Source organism: Periplaneta americana, chromosome 8 (genome assembly GCF_040183065.1).
Source record: "Periplaneta americana isolate PAMFEO1 chromosome 8, P.americana_PAMFEO1_priV1, whole genome shotgun sequence".
Lineage (NCBI taxonomy): Eukaryota > Metazoa > Arthropoda > Insecta > Blattodea > Blattidae > Periplaneta > Periplaneta americana.
The window spans coordinates 60,846,753-60,864,178 of record NC_091124.1 but is presented as its reverse complement, the minus strand read 5'-3'; the positions used below and the strand labels follow the sequence as shown (position 1 = coordinate 60,864,178).

The following is a 17,426-nucleotide window of genomic DNA, read 5'->3' as shown; positions in this document are numbered from 1 at the left end:
AAACACAATTTCATTGGACAAATTTATTTGAACAGATACAACAATTGTTGAGCTATATTTCAACATATTCCCCATCGGAATTGAGATATTTGTCATATCGTGGGATCGACAGGGAGGTGCAGACGACTGTCAAACGCTGGTTCCGATCCCAGGCGGCTGATTTCTACGACACAAGGATACAAAAATTGATCCCATGGTATGACAAATGTCTCAATTCCAGTGGGGGATATGTTGACAAATAACACAACAATTGCTGTATTTGTTTCAATAAATATTTCCATGCATTTGTACTTTATTTCTGTAAACGGCCCCAGGGAAAATAACTTTCTGGACGGCCTAGTAATTGCGGTCGAGTGGCCAAAATTGGTATAAGCACTTCGTTTGACATTATTAACATGGTGGAAGAAAAAAAAAATCTTTTTTATCTGCCCCCATCAGAATGATTGCTTGTGAGCTGTGAAAATGTTAATGGAATGAAATGAAATCAGTATAAGAACGTCTTTGGATAGTTGGTTGCTGATAGTTTCAAATATGATTTACACTCTTCTAGGCTCGTCAGGAATAGCTCCCCAAGCTCACCCTGTTTGATACAGGAGACCCTTGCCCTAATGGGATGTAGTGAGCTTATTTATTTATTTAGTCAGGTAGTGCGGAGATTTCAATTTTCGAATGGAATGTGCAGTCAGGCGAAATTCATGTAACAGGACGAAAGGGGAGGATAAGGGTTAGCTGGGTTGAGTTTTCGCGCGGACGAGGAAAGTTGCTAAATTTTGCCTTGTTTTACTTGCCGTAAATGTACGACACTGACCTCCCGATTTTGTCACACTAAGAATAATCACAAACCTCGGACAAACATAGTAGGCCTAGTCACTCCACTATCAGATTACAAATTAAACACATTCTTAATTTTCTTAAGAAATTATTTTATTTCTCAGCCTTGGTATGTACAAAAGTATACTTCATAAGCACGTGTAATAAGAAGTACATTATCTTTATTTTATTAGTGATTAAAATGTAAGGCACTAAGATTCATACCAGACTTCAAGTAGATGATTATCATGTATTCATCTTAAAATCTCTAGTTGAATACATTGGGTACTTAATAAAAAAGACCCTTTCCACACTCAATATCGACTGTCTAGGTAAGATTTAAAGGAACTCAGTGGTAAAGTATCTCGTAATCTGGTTTATAATATCATAGTCTACTATATACAGTCACGAAGCTTGAATTTTGAGGGTGCTAGAAACAATAGCCTGTGACGGTACTATTTTGCATTGCCTGTAATGAGGCGATATTAGCGATCCTAGTGGTGAACAACTACCTAATGTTTGTATATTTACTACGTATTGAGCTTCGCGACTGTATATACTAGACTGTGATAATATATTATTTTAAAGTCTACGTTTGGAATTTTGAAATCGTGTACCTAATAGCACGAATTGGCACAGTATTAATACATGTATTCATTTTCCATGCAGGAACTACTAGTTATCAAGATTACGAAATACACATACATGACCATGCAAGTTCTTTAAAATCTAAGCTCGGAGGCGAGGACAAGCTCAAATAATTATAAAAAATCGAGAGAACATTTAACGTTAAATAAGACAGTCATACTTGTAATAGTAACTTACAGTTAAACATACCGCACACGACATACACGCATAATACAAATAAACTCTCACATACGAACACACGTTGATCGTCCACGCCTCCTTCATTTATGTCGATATATTATTATTTTGTGCCCCTTCGGTTGCTTACCAACCAGTCCAGGTGAAATCATAAAAACTACAAGCACGATTGTGTTGATATCTAATCAAAATTTCCCATGCATCACGACATTAATAGAATCATATGCAGTGAACTCTGAAATGCAAATATTTAGACGTCAAGAGTGCAAAATTACGTTTAATGGGACACGTCGGGGATGTTTCAATCAAGCTGATATTCTTTTCTCGCACTGGTTTACATAAATCGTGTCGTAATTCGCACTGAAAAGCTCTGTGGCTCTTAAAGATAATAGCTTTTTTTTTTTTTTCAAAAGTCTTCTCGCTATTCAGACTCAGAAACACTACAGCCTATCAACTTATGTCCACCTCTGTTTTTTTATATTTAATGTTCTGCTTTGTCCGTCAGAGGCCTCTCGGTCTCACAGATGTTCTGCAGAGTCTTAATCGAAACGTGGTGTACAGAGATACCTCTTTACAAAACAGAGAACTTATGGAGCTAGGAACTAATCGACAATTTTACCTGGAGCTCTCTTTTTCGTGGACGTAATTCTATTACATGTCGCAAATCTACGACACGAGATCTCCAGCTTCACTTCCTTTCCGATGGAAGCCATGTTAATTATTTTATCACGTTAGCTCTCGCTTGGGATTCAGTGGCAGATATGGTAATCACTAACCCACCAAAACGAGTCTTATCTAACTTATATTAGTTATTCTTAAACTTTTACTCCAAGTTTATAAAAAAAAATGTGTCACTAACATGAATAAATTTTTCCGAAATTTTCGAAACTCTGTTAAATTGTCTTCGTACTATCTCAGTTTGCACGAAATAGCCCTATTTCATTTATATAAAATGGGGCTATTGCGGTCACTTCTTTGAAAGCGTGTGTCTGAGTAGTACGTATGCAATATACACTGTTTTTGCATAATTAATTTTATAAATTGTTTCCAATTCATATAATGCAATAAAACACAATTCTTTTCATATATTCGTATACATTTCAACTTGAAATCAAAACTGATCAAAATAACCCCCGAGCTACCCTTTGATTTATTTGTTTTTGTTATTTAGTGTTACTGTAATTGGGAAATTCGTCATAAAGTTGTTGTACATGTATTAAATCAATATCGACTATTAAAAATAAAAAAAATGGCATCAGCAACATTAATAATGTATATAAACTCAGAATTGGATAGGTAAGCATTTCATTACAAAAATCTATACTCGAGTATGCGTTCCCGAAGTATTTTTAAGGACAGTTCTGCGTTCATGTGATTAGCACCGTTAAATCCTATACCAGCCTTCACCATGACCCAGGTATGCCATAACATCTGCAGTTCTGCGGCATTAATGGTTTATCCCATCGTTATTTACAAGAGTATTATTAGGCTAATCTTTCGCCAGGACAGTTTATTAGTTGACGTAGAAGTTATTTGTTGATGTTTAAAGTTCTTCTTAACTTCTACGTATAATTTTCACTAAAGTTTAGAACACCATACACGAGAGGAAGTTCTTTGAAACACCGGGAATTTCATAAAATGTTCTGAAGTGACAGAGAAGACGAAATATTGTTCGATTCTTTGTTGTTTGTGAAGAATGTGACGTTTTGAAAGTGCTCTTGCGTTAGTAAATCTTGAGTTAGAAACTCTTGATGAAATGTGCTCCAATGATGTTTAAATTAGAGAATCACTGAGGTGGGTATGCTATGCTTCGACTCCACATAAATATTTTCTCTTGTATACGTCACCAATCTGGAGAGATTGGTTAAAATGTAATGCTTATTTATGGCTCTTCTCTTGTACTTACGGAAAATGTTGGAGCTAATTCAACACTTGGAACTTGCATTTCTGTCGTGTTGCCATGGAAATTAACAGAGTTGATTTACTTTGAGAGTTAGTTAATGCACTTCCGTAGCTTCGTAAGCATACTCATGTATGAGCGATTAGAAAATACTTACTTTGGAGTCAAGCATTGTTATGCTGCAGTGGTTAGTTCTGTAACCATTGCAGCAGAACACGGCTGCAAACTTTGACTCACAACTGGGAGAAGTTAATCAAAAGCGCCTGGCGTATCCTGTGTCGTAAAGCTTGCAAAGACTATCGGTACGCGCAACGTTGAGTCCGGGAACGCTGACGCTGACAGACATGGCATCCTGGTGGTGCTTCATCACCTTCCTTCGGCGCTGCCACACAAAGGTCCACGCTGCGATGACGGCGAGCTGAACTGCCAAGAATACGGTCCCCGCCACGATGATGCCGGCCACATTGACGCAGAAGCCGCCCGTTGTCGCGTCGCTGATGAAGATGGCACTGTTGTCGCCGGATGTGGTGCTGGTGTTGGCCTTCCTGGCAGCCGCCCTGTCGAAGCCGAACTTGTCGGTGATTTGGATGGATTGCACGAGCAGCATGTCCTCGCGTGCGTTGGCTCCTGCTGTGTGGATGCTGGTGGAGCGGCGTCTTCGGCGACGACCGAAGGATTGCACGGAGCGGAGCTCTCCAGAAGAGTCCTCTTGGTCGCACTGCACCGGCTCGCACGTGGGCATGCAGGGTGTCACCAGCGCGCGGAATTGTACAACTTCGGATGACGGGAACTTGAAGGCATCGAAATGCGACAGCAGGACCTGTGAACAAAGGCGTTACGTTGTTTTGAAGCCGATCCGTAAATTTTGAAATTACATTAGCACTTGACCACTGAATTGAATAGCTGCAGTAGGTTAGCGTATTTTTTAATATTTGGGAGAACGGTGTGTGTGTTTTTGTTTGGCTTTATGTGTTTTACAGGGGAATTACGAAGTTTTTCTTTAATAAGCAGCGAGTAAAAGATAAGGTTATGATATATATATATATATATATATATATATATATATATATATATATATATATATATCAATTTGTTTTATTAGATTCATTTTTTTATTTGTTTTTAGAGTTATTTTGGTTTTCATGGGGTTTTATTTTGTTATTAATGATATAATTTATTTTATTGAATGGGATATCATCAGCTTTAATTCTGGATCTGTTGTTATGACTTTTTTATTTGATTGGATATCTTTATTATTTATAGGTTTTGTTTTTTTTATTTCTTCTTTAGTTATTTTATATAGAGATGATTAAAAGATAGCCCTATTAGCGCCTTGCATTACAGACTATATGTTTGGTTCAAGTTTGCTGAATATGGCGAAGTTCGGTATTGGCCGTTGTTCGCTTTGCAGAAGGAAATCTATCGTATTTGTTCCACCCTGTTATAAAAATATTCGCTGTCATCCACTCCCACCCCTTCATGTTTTAACCGCTGAAGTATTTTAGCACAGATTTTGCGATTAGTTTTTCATATAAAATAAGAATTCTAAATCAGTCAGTAGAGCAAGTGGACAGCTTCAGATATTTGGGATGTACTATAAGCAGTAACATGAGTTGCTGCCAGGAAGTCAAAAGGAGGATAGCAAGGGCCAATGAAGCTTTTAATAGAAAAAGGAGCATCTTCTGCGGACCTTTGGAAAAAGAACTAAAGAAGTGCTTTGAAGTGTGGCAGAAATATGGACATTACGACGAAGTGAATAGAAGCATTTGAAATGTGGATATGGAGAATAATGGAACGTGTGAAGTAGACAGACAGAATAAGAAATGAAGCTGTACTGGAAAGAGTGGATGAAGAAAGAATGATGCTGAAACTGATCAGGATGAGGAAAAGAAATTGGTTGGGTCACTGGCTGAGAAGAAACTGCCTGCTGAAGGATGCACTGGAAGAAATATAAAGGAATTGAACTACATATAAGGACACGAAATTCCTTGAATAAGCTCAGGTTTCATCCTCTTTGGTGAAAATGTTAGCTTACTGACTTACGGTTGGGATTCAATAGCAAATGATATTGACGAGAGGAAAAGAATTAGCCTTTCGCCAATGAAGGAGGAAGCTCAAATTCATTTTCTTCCTATTTAATAGCTTTCGCCTAACGGTGATGCGATGAAACGTAAACTAATTTGTGGACATTGTGCCTAACGGAATTTCATTGAGACGCAAACTCATTTTAAAACTTTTGTCAAACAAGATTGCACTGAAGCGAAAGTAATGTGGCACCATACTAAAAACAGTACATTTTAATAAAAATGTTCGGAAAGCAGATCTTTCATTTATTTTTTTAAAATAAACAGTAGAATAGTAGATTAAGATGGTTTAATGACGTATTTAACAGTAGGTAGAAGCACTTGCCAAGCCACATACGTTCGGTGTTTCTTGTTTAATTTCTATAGGAATAAAATGCGGCAAAAAAGGTGCTAACATTGACAAAAGGTGCTGGCATTGGAAAAAGGTGCAACGAAAACACAGGAGCGTTTATTTATTTATTTTTTGCAAGATAAGCCAATTTGGGCATTTATTAAAATTATTAAAGAAGAATTAATGTGCAGTAGGGTACCTAAAATTCCTAGCTCTAATAATAAGTAGCGTACACCGCTTAAACGGTAAAATTATGTATTTATACTGTAGTAAAAGGACATACAATAAAGAAATGCTCTTTGAAAATAGAAATAAAAGCTTTTTCCAGAAGAAAGTCCTCTAATAATGTGTAATATATTCATGGCACACAGTAGGATTAAATAAACTTTCCTGTTCCTAGTTTATCATTTCATTACAAAGGTCATTCAGAAGGGCTTCACGATCCACTTCTACGATATCTCCGTACTGACTGAAATAATATGTTTTATAATTACTTTCTAAATGAAATTTTCTAACAGTGGAACTAACTTTTCCACGAACTGAACACTTTGCCCCGTTTTCTTCCCCCAAATATTAATAATCATTTTCCCACAGAGGATTCAATTGAGACCCTTAATGTCGTTTAATATCACTCCTACTAGTCATACTGTAACTGACTCACGAAAACTTTATTTATAGACAACATAGATTGCTTACGTATTTTAGATCGCTCTTAATTGCTGCAATCGATGTTTATAGACCGCTAACTTGAGCGAGATAAAATCAAAAGCACCTTGAGGTTATGCAATCTTCAGAACAGTGAATAAGACTGTTGTACTCAGCCCACGCTTTGAAAATGCACGCGGTTGCTCATCTCTCCTTTAAAATGTATATCTATCGTCTTATCATATCGAGCATATTACATATCTCCAGCTGATGAAATCGTTAAATGGCAAAAAACATTATTGCATTAAAATCTTAGATTGATTAGTATAATTTGTTACAAAACCTCACCTACCGACACATTGTATAAGCGAAACAGAGAGAGTTGTCAAATATATCAAATACTAAAATGATCTTTACCATAAAACGAAATGCGCCTCTCTTACATACTAGGCCTACTACGTAATAAGAGGAAAATATCAAAATATATATTTCCTTTATATTATTTTAATGTACCGAAGTACATATGATATTTCCATGCAGATATTCTGCGTCATCATACGATGAAAGAGTAATGGAACGGAGAAAAATTCTCTCCGGCGCCGGGATTTGAACCCGGGTTTTCAGCTCTACGTGCTGATGCTTTATCCACTAAGCCACACCGGATACCCACCCCGGCGTCGGACAGAATCGTCTCAATCTATGACCTAGTGCAGAGGGCGGCCACTAGAGGGAACCCAAGAGTTGGAACTTAAATTGAGACGATTCTGTCCGACGCCGGGGTGGGTATCCGGTGTGGCTTAGTGGATAAAGCATCAGCACGTAGAGCTGAAAACCCAGGTTCAAATCCCGGCGTCGGAGAGAATTTTTCTCCGTTTCATTACTCTTTCATCATATATTTCCTTGTTTAAATATGAGAACATTATATTTTCTATCGAAATATGTATTTATATGCACAGCAAAGTACATATTAAATCACTTGTAGAGGCATAATATAGAAATTCCCTCTTTACATTTCAAGAATGTTTATACCAATACCATATGCAGTATAGCAAGAATTTTGCACATCAGATTGGACAAGAGTTTCATTGTTACAGTTCTTGTTGTAATTCTACTTTGCTCTGTGTATGTGTAGGTGGAACATTTTTTCATCGTATCATCTGAAATTATCAATGTAACGTATAAATGTCGCTTCTGACAGCATTTTGTAGTTAATAGCGTTGGAAACATGTTACTGTAATAATGTATAGTCTCTTCATTATATTGAGCATGTTTACGAAATTTTCCTTCCATGTGACTCACTAATTGAGCTTCAAAATTCACCTCAAAATTTTGAAAGAATCATATCCGAAACGAAAATTTGGTGCACTAAAACAACATTCCTAGTATAACTTTTATTGGTAGTATTGTTTACAGAGCCTTGTAAACAGCTCTCCCACTAAAGCTCAACCCACAGTAACGTACATATTTACTTTGTAGTAATGGAATGATGTATGCAAAGAAGTGTGGGTGAAGAAATACGTGTTTGTAGCTTGGATGCGAAGGCGAGCTGAACAATAGTTAAAAAGGTGTGTTACGAGCAGACACCTGTTTGTAGGAGTTTTACATAATTGAAACCAATACCATCTTTTTGTTTGCTTATTTTGAGGTGAAATTGAGATAAAAGTCTAAGTTAAAATTAAAATTATATATCGAGATCCAATAAATACAGTTAGGCTAATAATAATAAGGAACTCGAAGAGGAAGGATGGACGTTACAGTGTAAGTTCTGTTATCAGAACTGACGAAATTGTATTCTCTGTGGCACCAAATTATTTTCTACAGGTCTGTATAAACATAAAGGGTCACTTTATAGAAAAAAATCCGTGGCACAACAGCCCATACCGGTTGCTGGCCTCACGTTCACGTGCCTGAACAGATGTGAACGACCATCCAACCAGATCGAAGGATCGTGTGGTTAGACGATGATTCCCTAGCCATTACAGCTGGTTTTCGTAACCGGATGTCACTACCTATCACAGTTCCCCAAATTCATCACAATGCTGGATGGGCGCCGATCCCACACACTGAAATTTCATAAGAAAATTTCTTCCCCCATGAGATCTCTAACCAGCGCGCATTGGCATTCCGTAACACGAATCCTAGGCATGTGCCTTATACCACGACGCTACGGCGCGGGACCTCTTCCTAGAACAAAAGTGAAATGTACTTAACGAATCCACTCATCAACGCCCAGTAGTGAACCAAGTCTTTGGAAGTATCGGCGACAAGGATCTATCATATAGTTGAATAATAGAAAAGTTTCTTTTGTCAGTACCGCGCAATTTTACCGAAATTTCAGCGCTTTTATAAAAGTACACTTACCTTTCCAGAGTCTGCGGATTTGTAGAGCGGTCCCATAATGAAGTGGTCTGTGGGGCAACCATCGGAGTCGATGAGAATGATCTCGCTGGAATCCACTCCGTCCATGGCGACGAGTTCTCTGACAAATATCTCGTAAGGACTGTTGCGATCCAGGATCTCGAATCTGAGAGCGAGAGGGTCTCCCACTTCTGCGGACGGTAGCATGTCTCCTCCGTACCGGTCTGTGATCTTCATCGCCACGTTGGGCGAGTCTACCACCACCTCCTCAGACAGGGCAGGTCGCACGTCGCCCCTAACTCCCAGATCCACCTCATTGGACACGCTCTTGTTGGTGAGGTCATACTGACAAGTGACAGCTAGTCCCAGATCGGAGCTCGTCACGATGGTGTCATGGTGCTGAATTACCACGTCGTTGAGGTAACGTCCTAGTCCTTGCTGCCTCACGTTGCACTCCACGTCATCGTATGCCATCTTCAACTCGAACTCGAGGCTGCCGCGAACGTCTTGCACGCACGAGTTGGGGCTGCCCTTGGCGTAGATTTTCCCATTGAAGAGTTTGCTTGTCTTGATGCGGGCCACCATGTCTCCAGAGCGGCAGTCGATGCTTACATTGTAGCAGGAGCTCAGTTCGTATGTTGCTGCCTCCGGTACTTCCAGATAGGGATCCTGGCAAAAGAAAAGCACCGATATTAAGCAAGTAAAGTTGTGTGGAAAGTCTATTAGAGATTTTCGGTATGTTTGTTTTAGCTGTTCCAGAGTTTAAAGCTTTTGTTTGTTGGTTGCACCTGCGATAGTTGATAACTTGCAAGTATAGGGTTTTTCAAAAGTAAGAGATGATTGAATGCTAAGAAGTGCATTATTTTTTTTTTAGATTGCATCAAAAAAGAGTTCAAAATATAATTAAGTAGTGGATGTGTCTACACATAGTGGGTAATTCTGTCGGACAAATTTGTTTTGAGCTATAAAGACAATATATGTTGAACTACTTAAAAAATGAGACATATATATATTTGTAATTGTCTCCTTCTGCAAAGTGTAGAATAACAGTAGATGTATTACATGCGCAATAATGTGTAAAATTGGAATATAGTCCTACTTCTCACCAGTGGCATATGGTTCTGAATAAATATGACGCGAAGGTTTGGAAGATTATTAAAAAAAAATGAGAACGGTTTGAAGACTTCTAGGTGGAAAATGCGAGGCGTTCTTTTGCAGTATGTAATAGTTGAAAATATAATTATGCTACCAGTTATTTATACGAAATATTAATTTGAGTACTATTGCAGTTTATTTCATACACTTTGAAAGAGCAGAATAATCAGTAGAACCGATATAAGAATTCCCAACAACAGCAACAAATTTTGTAACGGTTACATGCAAATATGCTTAATATGCTAACGAAGAAAATAACTGTATATGTCGATTTACTTAATAATAAACAAATATTCGTCAACAGTCATCACCATCATCTACTTAGTTGCATCCATTGGTCCGTTCCGCTCTTAAATTTTTAAAGCTTTGGGATCAGAGTTAGACATGCAAATGTAGCGGGATTCTGGTTATATGGTAAAGACGACTCTTAAGACAACACAGAACAAGAGATACATTATCAATAAAAAGAGGATCCATTACATCCCGATGCTTTGAAAATGAGCTAACAATGCTACCAACTGAGCTAAGCTATATCTATAGTGAGCCACGGTAGTACTTGTATAAAGCAGTGACTTGAAGACGAGTGTTTTCCCTGGATCAGCAATACAATACAAATGGAGTAAAATTGGTGTTTTACCGTACACCAGCACACCATATTTGTGATAAAACGCTTTAAGTACACATTACTATGGGTCACTATTAATAGCTGTTCCAAAATAAATGTTGAGTTTGCAAATGAATATGATCAAATTGAATACATAGTTATAAGTAGGAGGATGACTTTTCAAGAAGATGTAAAATTTCTGAATAGCAAAATGGAGACTCAGAGGAGAAGAAGAAAAAGGAAATGATTGAGAGTGAAGAGAACATATCTTTTTTTTTTCTGTTTGTGTTTTCATAGTTGAAGTAAATGTAGCGTAGCTCGCGGATTTGCGCACCTGTATGTCTGCAAGAGTGGCTCTGGAGTGATGGCTGAGTCTGCAGACCATCTCGCCGGTGTCACCAAAGTCGTAGGAGTGGCAGCGGAATGGAGAATTAAGACACAGTTCACGGCATTCATCGGCCGAACCCACGTCCTGGTATACAGAGTCCACGGTCTTCAGAATCCGGCCGCTCAGCTTCTTGAACTCGCACAGTTTGACGGGCTCCTCCACGCAGTTGTTTTCCAGGTACTCCGTGTCAGGCTCTGCCCGGAAAGCCCCGGATCCTGCCACCGTCAGGCGGTCCATGTCCGACAGATTGCATTCCTTGGTCGCATTGTTGTAGTTGGCAGACCTGCGTAACCAGAAGAGAACATTTGCATTTCAGCATGGTGTTACCCATATGATATAAACCTCAAAATACCATCTGTGGAATCAGAAGAGAGTAGATTATTCTCGGCTGGTTTCCCCAGTTCTTGTCAGATTTTGGTTCAAGAATGTTGGCAAATGTTAATCTTTTAACTCCTCATTAGAATAAGAATCATTTCATCAACTTCAACAAATAATTTACATTCCTTCCATCAGTTTGGCGATACTTAGTTTATACATGCGTATAGAGTAGACTATTTAAGAAAGCTATCCATTTTTCGTGGAAACAAAGATTATGATATAGAAATGTTCATAAAAACCTTACATAAAATGAAAAATACTTTCAATATTTTCCCCAACTATACTTGAATCAGGGATTGCAGAAACAGCACATGTCACTATTTGTGGCGAAATGAGTTTATTAGAGTTTCATGGACTGTTGATATAGGACTATCATTCCATGCAGAAACCACATATATTATGTCAGTATAGCCGTCTAACATTTGGAGACCTGTGAAATCCTGGAAGCGCACAGAAACAACTCATGTCAAAGACATGTGCCGACACATTGGTTCCGATTCCAGACGGCAGACGTCTACGACACAAGGATACAAAAATTGATCCCACTGAATGACAATGTCTCAAATCTGGCGGTGAATACGTTGAAAAATATCTCAACAATTGCTATATCTGTTCCAATAAAACGTTCCATGAAATTTTGTTCTCTTTCTGTAAACGGCCCCAGGGAAACTTATTTTTTATGGCCTTCGTAATTGCGCTCGAGTGGCCAAAATTTGTGTAAGGACTTCTTTTGACATTATTAAAATGATGGAAAAAAAAGATCATTTTTTTTATCTGCCCTCATGAGAATGTTTGCTTGTAAAATACAAAGGAGAATACCATATTTATCTTCTTCATTGGCATATTCCGAAGAAGTCGTGCCAATTCAAAGAGAGAAGCTTGTCGATATACGCAAACTAATGCGTTACATACCACACGAATATCAGGGGCCTATTGTGGAAAAATAAGTTCATTTATATGCTGAACTTATGCATTGTACACAGTAGGCCTATGTATATATTATATCCCTAATTTGACAAATCAACTTTAGTTGAACTGAAATTATTATACTACAATTTTGATTCCTTGCAGAAACGGCACATGTCAAGCTAATACCTATAGGCTATATTGATTTATTTCATTAATAGTTCATTAGATTCCAATAAATTTGGTATAAAACGACACATCTGTTAGGCTTCTGTCTGAAGAAGCCAGTACTGTAACCAATGATGTGGTGTACCACCAGTAATACCGTTTTTTGTGTCTACTGAAAAATTTAGTTTTCATGACGTGCTGTTTCTGCAATCTCCGATTCACTTGTTGACGTTAGATGTTAGTTGAAAATATAATCTCTTACCGAATTCATAATTATCTCGTCTTTTATTCGGGATTCTTATTGTAGTGAACATATGTTTATATTTTTCACACAGCGAAATGTTTGCTTCCTGTCGTTGAATACGGAATAGTTCTCTTGTTTAACCTTTGTAAAAGTTGGAGATGAACTGTTTGCTTCATGTTAAATCCACAAAGAAATGACACAGGTAAATATGTATATGAATATACCTTTAAAACTCTTCTTGAAGTTAGAAAGGAGGAAAACAGTCTTTTATCTCGGTAATGTATATATATGTGTTTGTTTGTTTGTGAATGTATGTATATAAATCTAGTATTTAAAAGGGAAATGACTGATTGATTCCTACTTCCACTAACACTACAATACAGATGATGGGCAAGACCTGAATCCATAGTTGTACACGGTGAACATGTCTGCATAATACTCACATATGGCTACTAGATGGCAAAAAGTGAATAGGGGTTCTTGAACAATGATTTGACTACTTAACAGAAATTAGCTAGCCTACTTCATCATTCTAATTCTTTATTGAGGAAAATGGTACAAATTTAAGCATCACCGTCTGTGTTTAAGCTTATTGTAAATAGCAAATGTCCAAAGGAGCCTGGTATTTATTAAACGGTATCATAAAACTAAAATAGAAATGCAATGCCGGATACATGCCGCTAGATGGCAACACGTCGGAAGTACACGTCTGCTGACCAGCCGGTAGGTGGCAGCATTGAAGCCAATGTGTAAACAATGTGCCATTCCAACAGGCAGACGCGGTATAAGCTTTCTGTTAAAGCGGCTGTAAATAAACCTATAAAAAGTGTTTAAAATGTTTTTAACACCGACACTTCATAGTCACACCTATAGAGAGTCAATATTTCATCCCATGACAGATTTATGCTAGAGGTAACATAATCTACTTATGGAATTGAACGAAATGGTTAATTAAATTCCCATTTGTACCTTGTAATACTTGCTCTACATGGTAGACGAATATCCTATTGTGGTTTTCATGCAGTTTCCAAGCTACGTCATAATAATATTGTGTATATTTATTCTGATTAATTTGCTTCTGTAACATTTAAAATTATAAAATTAATATAATTAAACTGTGTACTTTAAAACGTAGGCTACATATGTCTAAAGTAACGCATAAATACAATTAAAATTGAATGAAGGGGTTTTTTTTACTGAAAGTTCAGACTTTGTATTTAGAAAGGAATATTTTTATGGAAACAAATTTTTTTTGCGACTATTGTAGTGCAAGTATCAGCTGCTTGTCTATGCGGATGGCGTGAATATGTTAGGAAAAAATCCACAAACGATTAGGGAAAATATGGAAATTTTACTTAAAGCAAGTAAAGAAATAGATTTGGAAGTAAATCCCGAAAAGACAAAATATATGAATGTCTCGTGACGAGAATATTGTACGAAATGGAAATATAAAAATTGGAAATTTATCCTTTGAAGAGGTGGAAAAATTCAAACACCTGGGAGCAACAGTAACAAATATAAATTATACTCGGGAGGAAATTAAACACAGAATAAATATGGGAAATGCCTGTTATTATTCGGTTGAGAAGCTTTTATCATTCAGTCTGTTGTCAAAAAGTCTGAAAGTTAGAACTTATAAAATAGTTATATTACCGGTTGTTCTTTATGGTTGTGAAACTTGGACACTCACTTTGAGAGAGGAATATAGGTTAAGGGTGTTGGAAAATAAGGTGCTTACGAAAATATTTGGGGCTAAGAGGGATGAAGTTACAGGAGAATGGAAAAGTTACACAACACAGAACTATACGCATTGTATTCTTCACCTGACATAATTAGGAACATTAAATCCAGACGTTGAGATGGACAGGGCATGTAGCACGTATTGGCGAATCCAGAAATGCATATAGAGTGTTAGTTGGGAAGCCGGAGGGAAAAAAGACCTTTGGGAAGGCCGAGACGTAGATGGTAAGATAATATTAAAATGGATTTGAGGGAGGTGGGATATGAACCTCCGGTTCATTAAAAGCCAGTGAGTAAGTAAGTAAGTTAGTAAGTATTGTAGTGCAAGTTTTGAATAAGACGTCATCGGGAATTTTTTTAAAATGACATTCTATAGTTTTTTTTTATCTTTTAATATAATCTGAAAGTATACTGTCAGGCCAGAATTTCTTAATAAAGTTATGCATCGTCTACGCTCAAGAATTGGGCTGTTCAGGTCATTTTCTTCCAGTATCAGTAGCAGCAACTGCAAGCCCTGATCACATACTATGTGTATATCAGATTGGTCATTCCCATGTTATGAAGTGGCAACACACCAGAGCCTCCACCGTCGAAAAGGCATTTTGATGACGACCGCTAGATGGAAGTACAGTTGCTCCATGCAATTCCATAAGGGTTATACCATGACTTAGCAACTCACACCGATCGAAATGGGAGAGATATAAATTCTCCCTTATTTGCCAGGAATCGAACAGGGGCCCACTTGATTTCATGCTAGTAACGTTACCGCTTGAGTCATATGAGATGAGTTAAATTGTAAATAGCATGATGCTTCAATGTCTGTGATGTTACTGCGATATAAATGAATCAGACATGAAATGAATATTGAATATCTGGGCTTGGAGTCTTTGAACTGATTGCCTCTGTACAATAGGTCCTACATTGTTGTGTATGATTCCACGCGCCCCGTGAGAAACTGGAAACGTGTTGGAGACCGCATAGGCGTTTGATTTCACACGGCTGCTTCGTGTTGGGAGCGATGTCGTTGTCTGGGTAATATTCCCACATGTAGCTCTCTCTGTAGCGTGATTGTCAGTTGTCACGTTTACCAATCTATTTTCTGCCTTGGCGAATCCGTATCTCTCGCCGTACCGGATCGCTGCTCTCAAGTTTTTTCTGCCGCGAGCTTGTTTTCTGCCAGATATTAAGTGTCTAATGGTTTCACTTGACAAATTCGTACGTTCAGTAACGTCCGTGTTTTATTTACGTCATATTCAATAAAGTTAAAAATAATTTCGTGCCTGAGATTGAAACTACCAACAAGAGAAGCAAATAACTTAAATTCTTTAATTGATAATTTTAAAATCAGTTGACACAGTGGATATAATGAACACAACACTGAGATAAGATTATGTACAGTAGTGGCAAAAAACCGGACCGACCCTTGTAGCTGATAAAAAAGAATCCTGTGCTGTGTATTGTGTCAAACTGTGGTAATTTCAATATGGATCAGCTGCTTGTCTATGCGGATGACGTGAATATGTTAGGAGAAATTCCACAAACGATTAGTGAAAACACGGGAATTTTACTGGAAGTAAAGAGATAGGTTTGGAAGTAAATCCCGAAAAGACAAAGTATATGATTATGTCTCGTGACCAGAATATTGTACGAAATGGAAATATAAAAATTGGAAATTTATCTTTTGAAGAGGTGGAGAAGTTCAAATATCTTGGAGCAACAGTAACAAATATAAATGATACTCGGGAGGAAATTAAACACAGAATGAATATGGGAAATGCCTGATATTATTCGGTTCAGAAGCTTTTATCATCCAGTCTGCTGTAAAAAAATCTGAAAGTTAGAATTTATAAAACAGTTATATTACCGTTTGTTCTTTATGGTTGTGAAACTTGGACTCTCACTTTGAGAGAGGAACATAGGTTAAGGGTGTTTGAGAATAAGGTTCTTAGGAAAATATTTGGGGCTAAGAGGGATGAAGTTACAGGAGAATGGAGAAAGTTACACAACACAGAACTGCACGCATTGTATTCTTCACCTGACATAATTAGGAACATTAAATCCAGACGTTTGAGATGGGCAGGGCATGTAGCACGTATGGGCGAATCCAGAAATGCATATAGAGTGTTAGTTGGGAGGCCGGAGGGAAAAAGACCTTTAGGGAGGCCGAGACGTAGATAGGAAGATAATATTAAAATGGATTTGAGGGAGGTGGGATATGATGATAGAGAATGGATTAATCTTGCTCAGGATAGGGACCAATGGCGGGCTTATATGAGGGCGGCAATGAACCTCCGGGTTCCTTAAAAGCCAGCAAGTAAGTAAGTATAGTGAAGCCAGAGGTATGTACTGCTATTTAATGTAAAAATACGCAGTTATCTTTGCCGAATAGAGGTAGAAATGTAATATTGATGGCAAATGAAAATAAAACTCTCAGAGTTTTTTCGTCTGTAAGTTTGAGGGACTGAAGAAAACAAAAGACGGTAAGAATCGAACAAATGCAGTAAATTTCATTGTTACAATTAATTGTACAAGATGGAAGTGTTTTGTGACTAGCAAAATTTGAATCTGTGACTCTGAAGTCAGCTACAAGGGTCGGTCCAGTTTTTTTTGCCGCTACTGTATGTAGCAAAAAATCACGAAGAAAATAGACTGTGCTCATATGAGCATCACCAAAGAATGCCACAGGTGATTGTGAACTGGGATTGAGAGGTAGCGAAATAGATATAACAGAAGTTTTTGAAACCGGCGCTATAAGGAGGAACAGCATCACTCTCAAAACGCCCTTTATCCACCACAGTCACGGTATTGAACCTGTAGGAATGCGCCACACAGATCTGAAATGTATAATAGGATGAAAAATCGGCAGGTGATATGGCTTTACTATGCTGCA

The 17,426-nt window shown here is 37.7% G+C and overlaps 1 protein-coding gene across 1 annotated transcript in view; it reads right to left on the bottom strand.

Moving 5' to 3' along the window:
• Nucleotides 1–899: 899 nt before the first annotated feature.
• LOC138704736 (uncharacterized) overlaps nucleotides 900–17,426 on the bottom strand; it is a 317,647-nt gene continuing 301,120 nt past the window's right edge. The window contains exons 5-7 of the mRNA XM_069832904.1: nucleotides 11,047–11,383; nucleotides 8,957–9,622; nucleotides 900–4,355 (exon numbers count right to left, since the gene is read on the bottom strand). Coding sequence (XP_069689005.1) covers nucleotides 3,789–4,355; nucleotides 8,957–9,622; nucleotides 11,047–11,383 — 1,570 coding nt within the window. The 3' untranslated portion in view covers nucleotides 900–3,788. The remainder of the gene's footprint in view (nucleotides 4,356–8,956; nucleotides 9,623–11,046; nucleotides 11,384–17,426) is intronic.